The 17191-nt window shown below is 46.4% G+C and overlaps 1 protein-coding gene across 1 annotated transcript in view; it reads left to right on the top strand.

Moving 5' to 3' along the window:
• lama1 (laminin, alpha 1) overlaps nt 1-17191 on the top strand; it is a 60393-nt gene that overhangs the window by 20629 nt on the left and 22573 nt on the right. Inside the window, exons 5-30 of the mRNA XM_061922498.1 lie at nt 1597-1709; nt 1790-1841; nt 3255-3445; nt 3524-3703; nt 3776-3865; nt 3943-4060; nt 9188-9366; nt 9445-9538; nt 9611-9768; nt 9842-9982; nt 11783-11938; nt 12007-12099; nt 12169-12383; nt 12458-12569; nt 12650-12760; nt 12838-12965; nt 13046-13132; nt 13373-13584; nt 13770-13876; nt 13952-14132; nt 14206-14342; nt 15993-16226; nt 16290-16433; nt 16504-16683; nt 16748-16933; nt 17007-17134. Coding sequence (XP_061778482.1) covers nt 1597-1709; nt 1790-1841; nt 3255-3445; nt 3524-3703; nt 3776-3865; nt 3943-4060; nt 9188-9366; nt 9445-9538; nt 9611-9768; nt 9842-9982; nt 11783-11938; nt 12007-12099; nt 12169-12383; nt 12458-12569; nt 12650-12760; nt 12838-12965; nt 13046-13132; nt 13373-13584; nt 13770-13876; nt 13952-14132; nt 14206-14342; nt 15993-16226; nt 16290-16433; nt 16504-16683; nt 16748-16933; nt 17007-17134 — 3727 coding nt within the window. The remainder of the gene's footprint in view (nt 1-1596; nt 1710-1789; nt 1842-3254; nt 3446-3523; nt 3704-3775; nt 3866-3942; nt 4061-9187; nt 9367-9444; nt 9539-9610; nt 9769-9841; nt 9983-11782; nt 11939-12006; nt 12100-12168; nt 12384-12457; nt 12570-12649; nt 12761-12837; nt 12966-13045; nt 13133-13372; nt 13585-13769; nt 13877-13951; nt 14133-14205; nt 14343-15992; nt 16227-16289; nt 16434-16503; nt 16684-16747; nt 16934-17006; nt 17135-17191) is intronic.

Below are 17191 nucleotides of genomic sequence, written 5' to 3'. Positions count from 1 at the left end.
TTGTAATAGAGATCCATCTGGATTCATGAACTTAATTCTAAACATTTCTTCACAAAAAAATACATCTTTAACATCAATATTTGTGGAACATGTCCACAAAAAATCACTGAAAATTGCATTGTTGTATTTTTTTTCACAGTTTATGAACTTACATTCATATTTTGTTGAAGTATTATTCAATAAATATATTTATAAAGGATTTCTAAAATGTTGCTATTTTTAGAATATTTTTCAAAAATCTCACATACCCCTTGGCATACCTTCAAGTACCCCCAGAGCTACGCGTAACCACTGGTTTATGGTGTGTTGTTTATTTTTTGTTGCGTCCTTTAAAGTGTTAATACTGTCAGTATTGTGCTTATTGTGACGCTCGGTTTGCATGAATTTGCGAGAATTTGGTGTGTTCCCAAGATGCAGAAAGCTGACGTGCAGGTAAAAAGGTATTCAATGGCTCAGATAAACAAAAACAAATTCCGCTTGGAAGGGCCCAAAAACATAGGGAAGGCTATGCAAAACCAAACTGAACTGATCAGGGTATAAACAAAACAGAGTGCTGGAGATCAGCAAAAACTCACAAGTGAAAACGTGCAGCAGCGTCCACAATGTATGAACATACATGATAAAGTTCCGACAAATGCTGGCAGCAAAGTCTCCATTTACAAAATGAAAAGCGCTGCGAGGAGAAGATGCTCAGGGGCGAGAGTGAAGCTGCTTGCAGGAACACACAAACAAAACAGAGAAAACGACCAAAATAAGAGCACTAAACCAGAACTAAGACACTAAACACTACCAACAAATCAATAAACTCACTACAAGGCATGATCTGATGTGACAGATCATGACACCTATTACGCACCAGCTGTTTGATTGTAATGTGATTCTTAGTAGTAATTTTCATTAACAAATTTCGAGGTGTTGAAATTGCCATGTAAAATCGCTAATGCTAATCAGTAGCATGTCAATAGCAATGGCAATGTATATTAGCATCATCATTAGCGCATTTTTGGAAAAGTGGAGCCTTACTTAACTTACTTTGGAGTGATTTCGATTCAATCTCTTTGTTGGCATTGAACATTGCAACATTACCTACACAAATGCTGGGTTGAGTCTGTTGGGTCATATTTAAGGGTTATTTTTAAGGTTAGTTTTTTTGTGTGACAGCTCTGGGATGTTGCCCATCCCCCAAAAATCAAATAACAACTCAGAAAGGAAGTACAATTACAGTGACCCAGGAGCAGCAGCAGAATATAGAGTGTACAGGTAGTTTGACTAAGTCTGCTCTCAGTGCTGCTGGAGTGATCATCAAGTACAAAGAGTACCAGGTACCGTAACATGACACTATTAGATTTTACCTGATATGGTGCCTGGTAGGTATTCAATCTGTGCCAAAAAGCTACCGGATTCGGCCTACATCACTTCTCACGGGTGCTCAACGGAGACTCAGGTCCGAGTGTGACTTGTTGTGCTTTGTGACAGCGACTCAAGTGAATCGAGTTCCCGATTAAGTGACTGAGTCATAAGAACTTGAGTCTGTAAAAGGAATCAAGTTTCCCATATTCTCACGATGCTAACTCACACTGATGCTACATTGACCAGAGCGCCATCCCATCACCAACGCTATTGATGGAACCAATCGTTGGTGGCAAAGTCCCAGCATCAAGAATGGACGCCAGTTTCATTGGGTCACCATTACGCTGGATTTGAAACAGGTGAATTCAGCAACAACAAGCTGGGCTAACATGTTAGCTCTGAAGAAAGCCATGATTTTTTTAACGAGTTGTCTTTGCAGATTTTTCAAGTGGCTTACATCATCATTAAGTCGGCCAACTCTCCTCGACCAGGTCAGTGTGTCACATGGTTGATTATTGATTGGTTGTATTTATGAAGATAACAAGTTGATTGCTAACAACAGTACACCCAATGTAACTTGCATGAGTTTCACACAGCAACATTTTAAAGCGCGTGCAGAGGGACATGCAGGTAAAGCTTAGAGATGTCCGATAATATCATACTGCCGATATTACAATAATAATAATAATGGATTAGATTTATATCGTGCTTTTCTATTGTTGTATACTGAAAGCGCTCACAGAGAAGTGGGAACCCATCATTCATTCACACCTGGTGGTGGTAAGCTACATCTGTAGCCACAGCTGCCCTGGGGTAGACTGACGGAAGCGGGGCTGCCAGTTTGCGCCTACGGTCCCTCCGACCACCACCAATCATTCATTCATCATTCATTCACCAGTGTGAGCGGCACCGGGGGCAAGGGTGAAGTGTCCTGCCCAAGGACACAACGGCAGTGATTTGGATGTGAATAGGTGGGAAGCGAACCTGCAACCCTCAGGTTTCTGGCACGGCCGCTCTACCCACTACCGGCCATCTAAACAATTTTAAAACTTTTACAAATATGCGCACACCAAACAAACAAGAATGACAAACACATTTCGGGAGAACACCCGCACCGTAACACAACATAAACACAACAGAACAAATACCCAGAACCCCTTGCAGCACCTACTCTTCCGGGACGCTACAATATACACCCCCCGCTAACCACTACCTCCCCACCTCAACCTCCTCATGCTCTCGAGGGGGGGCATGTCCCAAATTCCGAGCTGCTGTTTTGAGGCATGTTAAAAAAATAATGCCCTTTGTGACTTCAATAATAAATATGTCAGTGCCGTGTTGGCATTTTTTTCCATAACTTGAGTTGATTTATTTTGGAAAACCTTGTTACATTGTTTAATGCATCCAGCGGGGCATCACAACAAAATTAGGCATAATAACGTGTTAATTCGACGACTGTATATATCGGTATCGGTTGATATTGGAATCAGTAATTAAGAGTTCAATCAATCAATCAATGTTTATTTGTATAGCCCTAAATCACAAGTATCTCAAAGGGCTGCACAAACCACAACGACATCCTCGGTAGAGCCCACATAAAGGCAAGGAAAAACTCACACCCAGTGGGACGTCGGTGACAGTGACAATGATGACTATGAGAAACCTTGGAGAGGACTGCATATGTGGGCAAGCAATGGATGTCGAGCGGGAGAGTTGGACTATATCGGAATATCGGATATCGGCAAAAAAGCCATTATCGGACATCTCCAGTGAAGCTGAAAACTCATGTTGAGTCCGTTTTTTTTTTTAAACTACCGCAACAACTGTTAATGTTTTAGAGCTACTAAGTGGAGATCACCCTTTTCTTTTCTAAATGCTGCTAATTTGCGTATTCGTCCATTTAGGCAACTGGATTCTGGAGCGGTCCCTGGACGGCGTGACCTTTGACCCATGGCAGTTTTACGCCATCAGCGACTCCGAATGTCTGTCACGTTACAACATCACGCCAAGACTCGGCCCTCCGACCTACAAGGGAGACACGGAGGTGATCTGCACGTCGTACTACTCCCGGCTGGAGCCTCTGGAGCATGGCGAGGTGAAACTGCCGACTAGCCCTTATTTTGACCTTTGACTTGACTACTACTTGAACTTTGAACCCCTGTAATTTTCTCAGATTCACACATCGCTGATTAACAGTCGACCCGGAGCGGACGATTTGACCCCGGAACTCTTGAACTTCACCTCGGCTCGTTTCATCAGGCTTCGCTTGCAGCGAATCAGGACGCTGAACGCTGACCTGATGACGCTGAGCGTGCGAGACCCGCGGGAAGTCGACCCCATTGTGACCCGTCGGGTATGACCTGCAGCCATGTTTGGTCACGTGATTCCCATCGCTGGTTCGTGAAAGCAAGTGTGTTCTTTTCAGTATTATTACTCCATTAAAGACATCTCTGTGGGCGGGATGTGTATCTGCTATGGACACGCTCAAAGCTGTCCCCTGGACCCTGTTACCAAGGTAACGCCACACTCTCATCCATACCTGTTCATACCACTTACACCTCAAATGCAATCTATACACGTGTGTGCGTGTAGAAACTACAGTGTGTATGTGAACACAACACCTGCGGAGAGAGCTGCAACCACTGTTGCTCCGGTTACCATCAGCAGCCATGGCAACCAGGAACCGTCACTGATGGCAACACATGTGAAAGTAAGTCATCCATCTATGGCAGGGGTGTCAAACTCAAATACAGAGTGGGCCAAAATTTAAAACCGAACAAAGCCGCGGGCCAAGGTTGAAAAAATTTACCTTTTAATAGGGACCCAAACAAGTTTTGCATTGAATATTGAACAAGCAAGGCTTATATAACTTTATAGTGACAAGCAAAATCAAGTTTGAAATAATACTGTAATAATAATTAAAAAATATCAATGGCATATCAAATAAAATGTAAATAAAAGTTTAATGCCTCTTTTCAGTGGTGGGATTGAGATGGACGGGGATTGGTGATAGCGGGGGGTGTATATTGTGCTTATGTTGTGTTACGGTGCGGATGTTCTCCCGAAATGTGTCATTCTTGTTTGGTGTGGGTTCACAGTGTGGCGCATATTTGTAACAGTGTTAAAGTTATTTATACAGCCACCCTAAGTGTGACCTGTATGGCTCTTGGCCTAGTATGCCTTGCATTCACTTGTGTGTGTGTATAGGCTGCATATATTATGTGACTGGGCCGGCACGCTGTTTGTATAAAGGAAAAGCGGACGTGGAGACAGGTTGTAGAGAACGCCAAAGGCAGTGCCTTTAAAGCCCACCCCAAATGTTGTTGTCCGGGATGAAATTCGGGAGGGGCACTGAACTTTGGGAGTCTCCCGGGAAAATCGAGAGGGTTGGCAAGTAAGAGTGTTAGCGGTGAATGCGGTGTTACAGCGGCGGGCCAGCTCTAATGTTAATTTGATATTGCCTCAAGGGCCAAGTGAAATTACACGGCGGGCCAAATTTGGCCCGCGGGCCAGAGTTTGACACCCATGATCTATGGAGTTTTGTTTTTTTACTTGTCTATTTCTATGCTATTACGAAAGGGAGTGGTACAAGAACCTAGATAGAGTGTGACAGGACAACTCTGCCGTTTTTCGGAATCTACTTCAAAACACCAATCAAAAAATGAAACACTAGTCAAATCGAACTGAACTCTCGCGGCTGTGTTGGATCCACTATGGATTGAACTTTCACAGTATCATGTTAGGCTTGCTCGACATCCATTGCTTTCGGTCCCCTAGCGGGGGAGGGGGGGAGGGGGGGGGTTGCCCACATATGTGGTCATCTCCAAGGTTCTCATAGTCATCATTGTCACTGACGTCCCACTGGGTGTGAGTTCGCCTTGCCCACTGGGTGTGAGTTTTCCTTGCCCTTATGTGGGTTCTTCCGAGGACGTCGTAGTGGTTTGTGCAGCCCTTTGAGACACTTTGTGATTTAGGGATATATAAATAAACATTGATTGATTGATTGAAAGGTCATCTATATGACAGGAGTGCTTTGCTGTCAAAGATCCTCTGAATAACAAGAGTCCTGCTGTTTTTTCTGCTCTTTTTAGAAATCAAAAACATAAGTCAAAGATCGTCTTAATGATAGTAGTGTTCTGCTCCTTTTAGAAATGACCTGGGAAAAAGCAGCCGACTATTAATTTTATAGCAGGAGTACTTTGCTAGTTTTATGAATCTACTGCCAAAAACGCCATCCAAAGGTTTTCTTTATGACAAGACTGCTTCGTTGTTGTTATTAATCTACTCCTAAAACACCTGTCAAAGGTCTTCTTTATGACAAGAGTGCTTTACTGTGTTTCATAATGTACTCCAAAAACGCCTGTCAAAGATTTTTCTATACGACAAGAGTGCTTTATTGTTTTTAGTAATCTACTCCAAAAATGACTGTCAAAGGTGTTCTATATGACAAGAGTGCTCTGCTGTTTTTGGAAAAATCAATTGCAAAAACGCAAATTAAAGCTCCTCAATATGACAGTAGTACATTGCTGTTTTTAGTTATCTACTGCAAAAACGCCAATAAAAGATCCTTAAAATGAAAGGAGTGCATTACTGTATTTCATAGTCTACTGCAAAATGCCAATGAAAGGTCCTTAATATGACAGTTGTGCTTTGGTGTTTTTAGTAATCTACTGCAAAAACAACAATAAAAGATCCCTAATATGACAGGAGTTATTTGCTGTTTTTAAGAATCTACTGCATAAATACCAGTCAAATATCATATATGGTATATGAGAGTAGAGCTTTGCTGTTTTTAGGAATCTACTGCAAAATAGTAGTCAAAGATCCTCTATATGATAAGACCGCTCTGCTTTTTTTTTTTAGCCATGTATTGCAAAAACGGTAGTCATAGATTCTGTTAAAGACAGAAGTACCTTGTGTAACCCACCTGGTTCACTTCCTGCTTTTCTGTTCTGCCCAAGATTCGAACCTTGGTATCCAACATGAGAGATGAGCGTGCTCGCTCCCGAGCTAAAAGCCCAAGCCATCCATCCATTCATCCATCTTCTTCCGCTTATCCGAGGTCGGGTCGCGGGGGCAGCAGCCTACGTAAGGAAGCCCGGACTTCCCTCTCCCCAGCCACTTCATCCAGCTCCTCCCGGGGGATCCCGAGGCGTTCCCAGGCCAGCCGGGAGACATAGTCTTCCCAACGTGTCCTGGGTCTTCCCCGTGGCCTCCTACCGGTCAGACATGCCCTAAACACCTCCCTCGGGTGGCATCCTGACCAGATGCCTGAACCAGCTCATCTGGCTCCTCTTGATGTGGAGGCGCAGCGGCTTTACTTTGAGCTCCTCCCGGATGACAGACCTTCTCACCCAATCTCTAAGGGAGAGCCCTGCCACCCTGTGGAGGAAGCTTATTTCGGCCGCTTGTACCCGTGATCTTGTCCTTTCGTTCAAAACCCAAAGCTCATGACCATAGGTGAGGATGGGAATGTAGATCGATCGGTAAATTGAGAGATTTACCTCCCGGCTCAGCTCCTTCTTCACCACAACAATTCGGTACAGCGTCCGCATTACTGAAGACGCCGCACCGATCCGCCTGTCGACCTCACGATCCACTTTTCCCTCACTCGTAAACAAGACTCTTAGATACTTGAACTCCTCCACTTGGGGCAAGATCTCCTCCCCAACCCGGAGATGGCACTGCACCCTTTTCCGGGCGAGAACCATGGATTCGGATTTGGAGGTGCAGATTTTCATCCCAGTCGCTTCACACTCGACTGCGGACCGATCCAGTGAGAGCTGAAGATCTTAGCCAGGCGAAGCCATCAGGACCACATCATCTGCAAAAAGCAGAGACCTAATCCTGCAGCCACCAAACCAGATACTCTCAACGCCCATACTGCGCCTAGGAATATTGTCCATAAAAGTTATGAACAGAATCGGTGACAAAGGGCAGCCTTGGCGGAGTCCAACCCTCACTGGAAACGGGTCCATCTTAGTGCCGGCAATGCAAACCAAGCTCTGACACTGATCGTACAGGGAGCGGACTGCCACAATCAGACAGTCTTTTACTCCATACTCTCTGAGCACTCCCCACAGGACTTCCCGGGGTACACGGTCAAATGCCTTCTCCAAGTCCACAAAACACATGTAGACTGGTTGGGCAAACTCCCACGCACCCTCAAGGACCCTGCCGAGAGTATAAAGCTGGTCCACAGTTCCAGAACCAGGACAAAAACCACACTGTTCATCCTGAATCCGAGGTTCGACTATCCGGCGTAGCCTCCTCTCCAATACACCTGAATATACCTTACCGGGAAGGCTGAGGAGTGTGAGCCCACGATAGTTGGAACACACCCTCCTAAAGAGAGGCACCACCACCCCGGTCTGACAATCCAGAGGTACCGCCCCCGATGCCCATGCAATGCTGCAGAGTCTTGTCAACCAAGACAACCCCACAGCATCAAGAGCCTTAAGGAAGTCTGGGCGGATCTCATCCTCCCCCGGGGCCTTGCCACCGAGGACTTTTTTAACAACCTCGGCAACCTCAGACCCAGAAATAGGAGAGCCCACCACAGATTCCCCAGGCACTGATGCCTCATAGGAAGACGTGTTGGTAGGACTGAGGAGGTCTTCGAAGTATTCCCTCCACCGATCCACAATATCCGCAGTCGAGGTCGGCAGAACACCATCCCCACCATATACGCTGTTGACACTGCACTGCTTCTACTTCTTGAGGCGGTCCAGAATCGCTTCGAAGCCGTCCGGAAGTCGTTTTACATGGCTTCCCCGAACTCCTCCCATGTCCGAGTTTTTGCCTCTGCGACCGCTGAATCCGCACGCCGCTTTCTGTCGGTACCTGTCCACTGCCTCCGGAGTCCTATGAGCCAAAAGAACCCGATTAGACTCCTTCTTCAGCTTGACGGCATCCCTCACCGCCGGTGTCTACCAACAGGTTCTAGGATTACCACCACAACAGGCACCAATCATCTTACGGCCACAGCTCCAATCGGCCGCCTCGACAATAGAGGTACGCAACATCGTCCACTCGGACTCAATGTCCAGCGCCTTCCTCGTGACATGTTCAAAGTTCTTCCGGAGGTGGGAATTGAAACTCTCTCTGACAGGAGACTCTGCTAGGCGTTCCCAGCAAACCCTCACAATGCGTTTGGGCCTGCCAGGTCTGTCCGGCATCCTCCCCCACCCTCGCAGCCAACTCACCACCAGGTAGTGATCAGTAGAAAGCTCCGCCCCTCTTTTCACCCGAGTGTCCAAAACATGAGACAGCTGTGCGCCGAAGTGAGTCCGACTATATCTAGCCGAAACTTCTCCACCTCGCGCACTAGCTAAGGCTCCTTCCCCCCCAGCAAGGTGACGTTCCACGTCCCAAGAGCTAGCTTATGTAGCCGAGGATCGGACCGCCAAGTGCCCTGCCTTCGGCTTCCGCCCAGCTCACATTGCACCTGACCTCTATGGCCCCTGCAATGGGTGGTGAGCCCATTGGAGGGGGGACCCAAGTTGCCTCTTCGGGCTGTGCCCGGCCGGGCCCCATGGGAACAGGACCGGCCACCAGGCGCTCGCCATCGTTCCCCAACTCCGGGCCTGGCTCCAGAGGGGGGCCCTGGTGACCCGCGTCCGGGCGAGGTCACAGGGAGCTTCATATGACAGGAGTGCGCTACTGTTTTCGTGGCTATACTGCAAAACTGTTAGTCACATGACAGGAGGATTTTCTCTTTTCAGGAATGCACTGGATAAAAAATACACAGATCTTCTGTTTGCTTCTGTACAGATTCAGGCGAACTATAAGTAGCATGAATATGTAAACGCCTCCTCCATCTTTGTGTGTGTCTCAGAGTGTAACTGTCACAACAAAGCCAGCGACTGTTACTACAATCAGACAGTGGCTGATCTCAAGCTGAGTGTGGACATCCGAGGCGTCCGTCGAGGAGGCGGAGTCTGCGTGGAGTGTCAGCAGAACACAGCCGGTATCAACTGTGAGACCTGCGCTGACGGGTACTACAGACCAGGCAAGGTACACAACGCAAAAAGTCACACAATAAGAAGACAGAAGTGCGGTGGTGGTGATAACTCATTAAGTGTGTGTGTGAAGGTTTCTCCTCACGCTGACGCTCCTTGTGTGGAATGTGATTGTGATCTGAGAGGAGCAGAGTCCTCCATCTGCAGCAGAGACCACACTTTGCCAGGTTACTTTTATCATTTATACATAATTTGCTTTATCATTACTCATATTGCTAATTTTGTGTGTGTGTGTGAAGGTGCAAGTGCAGGCCAGTGTGTGTGCAGAAAAGGCTTCACAGGCCGCCAATGTGACCGCTGTGCTTTTGGCTTCCGGAACTTCCCCATGTGCTCTCGCTGTGAGTGTAACCTCGCCGGCAGCCTCAACATGGACCCGTGCGACGACTGCGTTTGCAAGGTAGGACCGGAGCGGACCTTTGACCCCTACGGGGATGTCATTTTCAACCTTTCAACTTTTTTGTTCCCCACAGGCCAATGTGATGGGGGTTCACTGCGACCTGTGTAAAGCCGGGTTCTACAACCTGCATGGTGACGACCCGCTGGGCTGCACCGACTGCTTCTGTTTCGGCGTGTCGGACGTCTGCGAGAGCTCCACCTGGTCTGCAGCACAGGTCACGCACGCACAAAATCTCCTTACTGGTTGTGGCCACAAGGGCGGCAGCATACTCATTGTATCGTTCGTGCTCATAGAACACAAGTGTCCGCCCTGAGATCGGTAGGTCATGAGTTCAAATCCCAGCCGAGTCATACCAAAGACTATAAAAATGGGACCCATTACCTCCCTGCTTGGCACTCAGCATTAAGGGTTGGAATTGGGGGTTAAATCACCATGAATGATTTCCGGGCGCAGCACCGCTGCTGCTCACTGTTCCTCTCACCTCACAGGGGGTGAACAAAGGTGATGGGTCAAATGCAGAGAATAATTTCGCCACATCTAGTATGTGTGTGACAATCATTGGTACTTTAACTTTAACTTTATTTCCTGTCTATCGCTCTTATTTTTGTTTCCACTTTTCCACTACTTCTCCTGTCTGAGCGCGAGCTCCCGCATCTGTCACTGATTGGCAATGGGCACACACCTGTTCCTGGTTACCAATCAGGATACTTTTTATGTCAGCCCTGTTCTCTAGACCAGTGGTTCTCAACCTTTTTTCAGTCATGTACCCCATGTGAACATTTTTTTAAATTCAAGTACCCCCTAATCAGAGCAAAGCATTTTTGGTTTAAAAAAAGAGATAAAGAAGTAAAATACAGCACTATGTCATCAGTTTCTGATTCATCAAAGTGTATAACAGTGCAAAATATTGCTCATTTGTAGTGGTCTTTCTTGAACTATTTGGAAAAAAAGATATATAAATAACTAATAACTTGTTGAAAAATAAACAAGTGATTCAATTATAAATAAAGATTTCTACACATAGAAGTAATCATCAACTTAAAGTGCCGTCTTTGGGGATTGTAATAGAGATCCATCTGGATTCATGAACTTAATTCTAACATTTCTTCACAAAAAAAGACATCTTTAACATCAATATTTATGGAACATGTCCACAAAAAAGCTAGCTGTCAACACTGAATATTCCATTGTTGCATTTATTTTCACGAGTTTATTAACTCACATTCATATTTTGTTGAAGTATTATTCAATAAATATATTTATAACGGATTTTTGAATTGTTGCTATTTTTAGAATATTAAAAAATATATATTTCACATAGCCCTTGGCATACCTTCAAGTACCCCCAGGGGTACGGGTACCCACATTTGAGAACCACTGCTCTAGATAGATACATAGTACTTTATTGATTCCTTCAGGAGAGTTCCCTCAGGAAAAAAAAAACCATTGAGCTCTGTTCGTCAATGTTGAATAGCTTTTCCTATGCGGCTTGCGACTGTTTAACCTTCCCTGCTGCGTTAGTTTTTGTTATTAAATATATTTTACCGTTGTGTCCTTGGGCAAGACACTTTACCCACCTGCTCCCAGTGCCACCCACACTGGTTTAAATGTAATTTAGATATTGGGTGTCACCATGTAAAGCGCTTTGAGTCACTTGAGAAAAGCGCTATATAAATATAATTCACTTCACTTCACCTGCACTTCGCCTGTGGTCACTGCGTCTCATGGTCAGTGGTCACAGCCAACACAACGATGACACAGACCAAAACACATTCAGCGATACATTTTGCTGAAAGGCAGTGCTTTCATTACATAAGAGTCTATGTAAACGCGTAATTTTACTGCGTTATCTATTGTTAAAAGCTTTAATATAAGACACCCCTCATTTTTTTAACAAAATATCACTGTGTATTTTCCCCCAATATATTGATCATCACATATATGTGAGTATGTATGTAAGCAAAATATCATTCTTGATTTATTGCCACTAAATTGTGACAATGTTGTTTTGCAGGTGGTCTCCACTGATGCTTGGCTCCGCCCCTTCCACAAATCCCCAGCCATCCTCGGCAATGAGTTGCCTGCTTCAAGCAGCAACACTTCCTCTGGATCAATCAACAGCCAACAAGAGCTTTCATGGGTGGCACCTGATAGTTTCCTAGGTAACAAGGTAGGAGCTTGTCTCTCTGACTGCCTGTTCGTCTGTCCAAAGTCCTCCTGACGTTCTGTCCCCCCCAGCTGTCGTCCTATGGAGGTTTCCTTAATTTTTCTTTAGTCCATCACGGCCCATCGGACGTCATCCTTCCCGCTCAGGTCGACGTCATCATGGAGGTATTGAAACTACACTCATGGCGTCCGTAAGTAGTCCAGAACACAGAATGAGCCTTGTCTATTCCGCAGGGCAACGGGCGAGTCCTTCACCTCTCGCCACCTTGCGTTCTCTCCCTCTCCCCGTCAACCGAGCACTCCGTTGCTGTAGCAATGCTCCCCAAGCAGTTTGTCAACGAGCAAACGGGTGTCCAGGTTAGCCGTGACGACCTGCTGACTGTGTTTGCTGAGGTGACCTCGCTGAGGGTCAGCGTTCACCTGAACGTCTCAGCCAGTGGAGCAATACAGTGAGGATGCAGTAATCTGATTACTTACTGGTGTTGTTTCTACAGTTTATGTTACATTGATGCGTTTCTTTCAGACTCGTCTTCGTGTCTTTGGATGTAGCTGACTCTCAATCTCCATCCGGCGTCCAGGCGGTCGCCATGGAGGCGTGTGAATGTCCATGGGGGTACAATGGCACTTCCTGTGAGGTTAGCAGGTCACCTCCTTTAATTGGACACTTTGCTTGTTGTTGCGGCGCCTCAACGTGAGCGTCCTTTTGTCCGTCCAGTCGTGTCTTTCAGGTTTTTACAGGGTGGGCGGAGTCCTGTTCGGAGGAAACTGTATGCAGTGCGAATGTAACGACCACGCCTCCGAGTGTGATGTCAATGGCATCTGCCTGGTGGGTGTGGACAGTCGTCAAAAAGTCACTTCTCGTTCACGACCATGATAAAATACCAGCGTTGTTGCTCCTTTTAGGGTTGTAGACACAACACGACTGGTCCTCACTGTGATCAGTGTCTTCCTGGTTTCTATGGCGACGCCACAGAGGGGACAGTGGATGATTGTCGCCGTTGTCCATGTCCTCTTACAGAGGTGTCTAACAGGTAGGTCCCGTCATCGGTCCTCATATAACACTAACTACATCACGGAATTTAAAAAAAAATTAAACCTGCTCGTGTTTCAGTTTCAGTCCGACATGTTTGTTGGATGCTTTTGGTCATGTGACATGTGACAAGTGTCAGGACGGATACACCGGGACCAACTGCCAGAAGTAAGAATGACTGTCCAGTTATCTACTGTAAATAACTTAATTCAGCAAATAGTCGCTGGGGTCTCTAATTATAAACAATTGGCTGAAAAGCTGTGGCTAAAGGCAACCCTGTGATTTTTATTTTTATTAACTCAACAAGATAGCGGAAGCATCATTTGTTCCTTTCCAGTTTCTCATGTACTCCAAACATTGATAAAGTAGAACAAATAGATTAAAAAGCTTTTCTGCTTATTCTTCCAGGTGTTCCAGCGGTTTCTATGGTAACCCGCAGGTATTGGGCGGAACTTGTGTCCGCTGCGAATGCAACAACAACGTGGACATCAGTGAGGAGGGACACTGCGACGCCGTCACCGGGGAATGCCTGCGTTGTCGCGGCAACACGGGCGGGCGACACTGTGAGATGTGTGCGGACGGTTTCTATGGCGACGCCGTGCATGAAAAGAATTGCCAAGGTGTGCATGCGTTTTATTGCATAGGAATGTTGATCTTGCCAAATCCAGATTAGATTTGACCTTTGACATGTCAGATTAACTGTCACATGCTGGACATTGTGGCTTTCACACGGAGATCTGTTCACACTTAGGGATTTGCGCCATTACATGAATCCTTTTCATTTGTGTGTCTGTGCGTTGCGCAGACTGCAGCTGCGATGTCGGCGGCTCGTTGTCGAGCGTTTGTGACGCCACGTCGGGACAGTGCGCCTGCAGAGAGAATGTGACCGGACTGGCGTGCGACCGCTGCCAGGTCAGACATCATCCCTTGTCCCCCTTTTCCAAACGTCCTCATCGGAAGTCATAACATTTGCGGCGTTTCCTTCAGTCCGGGTTCTTCGGACTGCAGAGTGGGCGTGGCTGCGTCGCATGCGCTTGCAACCTGTCAGGATCTCTAGCCGACTCGTGCGATGACAATGGCCGCTGCCAATGCGTGGACGGCGTCGATGGGGACAAGTGTGATCGGTGCGGCCGCAGTTATTTCGGTTTTCATGCCAACGGCTGCACAGGTAAACGTGGAGGCCAGCGTGTTTATCTACGACAGCGTCTGAATGTTCCACTCATGTCCAATTCTTCTCCCAGCATGCACCTGCAACCACACGGGTGGGAACTGCCATCATGAGACGGGGGAGTGCATATGCCCCGCCCACACTGAGGGAGACGCCTGTGACATGTGTGAGACGGGATACTGGGGTCACAATATGCTTGAAGGCTGCAAGGTACACAAAGACACACTTTAGCTTCTTTCACACAGAGATAGTTATGTGCGTTTCAGTTAAACGATAATAACAGCAGCGTATTGTGCTACGATACTTCTTGGACTGTGACAATTGGTTCAACACAACAGGGCAAGATAGATTTTTCAAATGATATTTATACTTTTTGTCTTTAATATTGGAAGGTAACTTTTAGTAAATGGAAATGTTCTCATGTTACTACCCTTTTTCTGGAATGTTGGAATCCTCATAAAAATACAGATTTTTCTCATAATATTTAAAACTAATTTATTTTTATAGTCAAACTTTAGTTCTAAGAATAGTCTCCAAAAAGTATACCTGTCTCTAATTAGTATGACATATTATTTGTAACAAAGTACTTCCCATTAAATTATCAATTATAAATGTTGATCTTCTTCTCATAATATTTTCACTCAATTCCCATAAAATTAAATATTATTATTAGATATTATATTATTAATATTGTAATATTAATACATAATTCTTAAGTATTCTGTTGTGTACTGAGAAGCGAAGGAAGTGACAACCCAGGCAGAACTGCGCTTTACAAGGTTTATTTAAACCTTTGATGAGTACGTGGGGTGTGAATGCTACTCTAAGTGAATGGATGTCGACAATGTGTGGAATTATTGTGTAAGTGTTACCAGGGGTTGTTGTCTGTGAGTGTTGGCTGTATCCTTCAGCAGATCAAGGGGGCAAGGCAAAGAGGCAGTCCGTAAACAGGCAAGGGGTCAAAGGTATTAACTAGGCAGTGTAGTTTGTGTCCGAGCAGCGGTCGAGGATCAAGGAAGGCAGTCAGAAATCCAGGTGGATGTCGAGAGGCAAAACAGGATCACGGATGACGGGGAAGACACTGCGGAAGACACAAGGGACATGAACGAGGGAGACATGGAGAAAGCACAGAGAAGGCTAGCAAAGCACAAGGGAAGGAATGCCAGACGTGATGCTTACGGGGAAGATGAGTAACGTTCTGGCAAAGGTTCCTCGGGTCCGCTGGTGTTTATGCCGCTCCCTCTCGTCAGGTCCAGGTGCGTTGATTTGTGATTGTCTGCAGGGTTGTCGCTGCGTGGGCATGCTGCGCGTACAGCGCGAGCAGGTTCGTGTCTGAGCGCACTGCCAGCAGAGGTGCCGGCAACACCAGCTACCGAGGAAACGCGGGTTCAAGCACGAGCCTTGACATATTCTTCAGTATTAAGACCCATAATAAAATGACTTTCATCTCATATAACAATTGTATACAGAGATAAATAAACACATTTGAGTTCCATGGACACAAGTACAGTAAATGATCCCTTTAAAGTCCCCTGTAGTAGCCAGGTGTGTGTTCTACAAAAGCAAATAACTCCCAAGGTATCAAACTAAATAAAAAAATTAGCAGATGTGGCTCTAGGCAACATACTGATGTATTTTTTTCATATTAAATCATTAAATGAACTCCACAAGGTGGCAGTGGCTGCATTTGAATTATCATGAGTGGTCATACTTGTCACTGGTAAACTCATCCATGCTGAGCAGTTTGTTCCTTAGAGCAATTACAATCCGCTGCTGTGTTGCGCAATATATTTGTATATTAATGAGCATACATAAAAAATTAAGTAAAGGCACACGTCATAACCATTTCTCTTTCTTTAGGCTTGCAGCTGCAGTGCAGAAGGTAGCTCCGCCCCTCAGTGTGATCTCATCAGTGGACAGTGTCCCTGCAAAGAGGGTTTCTCTGGCAGGTTATGTGACCAGTGCGCTCCTGGTAACTATGGTTACCCAGCATGCGCGCCTTGTGGCTGTGACATAGAAGGAACACGAGAAGACATGTGCAACGCCACGCTCGGATTGTGTGACTGTCGACTCACGGGAGAGTGTGTGTGCAAGGTGGGTAATAACCGTGTGTGTTTAACGCAACATGCTGTGTGACGCTCCTTTTCATCGGTTAAGGCAGCCGTAGCGGGGCGGCGCTGCGAGGAGTGCGTTTTGGGGTTCTTCGGTCTGTCGTCGGGGAATCCAGACGGCTGCTCTCCGTGTTTCTGTTCAGGACTCAGTCAGGACTGCGAGGAGAGGGGCGGCCTCACCAGACAGTTTGTTAGTATCTCAGCAGGTTAACATCACATGACATAATGAATCCATTCATGGATGTCGTGTTACTTCACAGATCACTCTGGCTCGCCCTCCCGCTCTGCTGCCATTGGTCAGCCAGTCTCACCTGCAGAGCGTCACATCAGGAGTCTACCAGCAGGACAGCGACATGCTCCTCGACACCCGCCAGCTCAACACCAGCAGGCTGTCCGGTCCTCTATACTGGAGACTTCCCCCGCAGTTTGAGGGCAACCAGGTAATGCCGCCTTCAGTCGCATCTCAGGGTTTACTTCCTTCAACGGTGCGTTGCTTGTGTTTAGCTGTTGTCGTACGGCGGCGTGCTCTCCTATGTGGTAAATTACTACGCGGAAGACGCTCAAGGATTGGCCAACTATGAGCCTCAGGTGCTGATGAGGGGCGGGACTATAAGGAAGCTCGTCATCTACACCGACATGGTTGCCCCTGACAACGGTGTCCCCACCCAGCATGACATGAGGCTGACAGAGGTACTGCAAGGCCTTGCTGGTGCACTTGCCATGGTTACAAAGGGATGCTAACCTGTGTGTCCGTGTGTTGCAGCACAAGTGGAAGTATTTCAACTCCGTATCCGAGAAGGCGGTAAGTCACAGCGACTTCCTGTCCGTGCTCAGTGACCTGCAGTACGTCATCATCAAGGCTTCCTACGGCACAGGACTTCAGCAGAGCAGGTGACTGTCCGCAGTTAAAGCTGATTGGATATCAATTATGAGCGCTGATCATGTGAC

The sequence above is a fragment of the Nerophis ophidion genome, linkage group LG15 (assembly GCF_033978795.1).
Source record: "Nerophis ophidion isolate RoL-2023_Sa linkage group LG15, RoL_Noph_v1.0, whole genome shotgun sequence".
Lineage (NCBI taxonomy): Eukaryota > Metazoa > Chordata > Actinopteri > Syngnathiformes > Syngnathidae > Nerophis > Nerophis ophidion.
The sequence above is the reverse complement of the archived record's forward strand: the minus strand, read 5'-3'. Positions and strand labels throughout refer to the sequence as shown.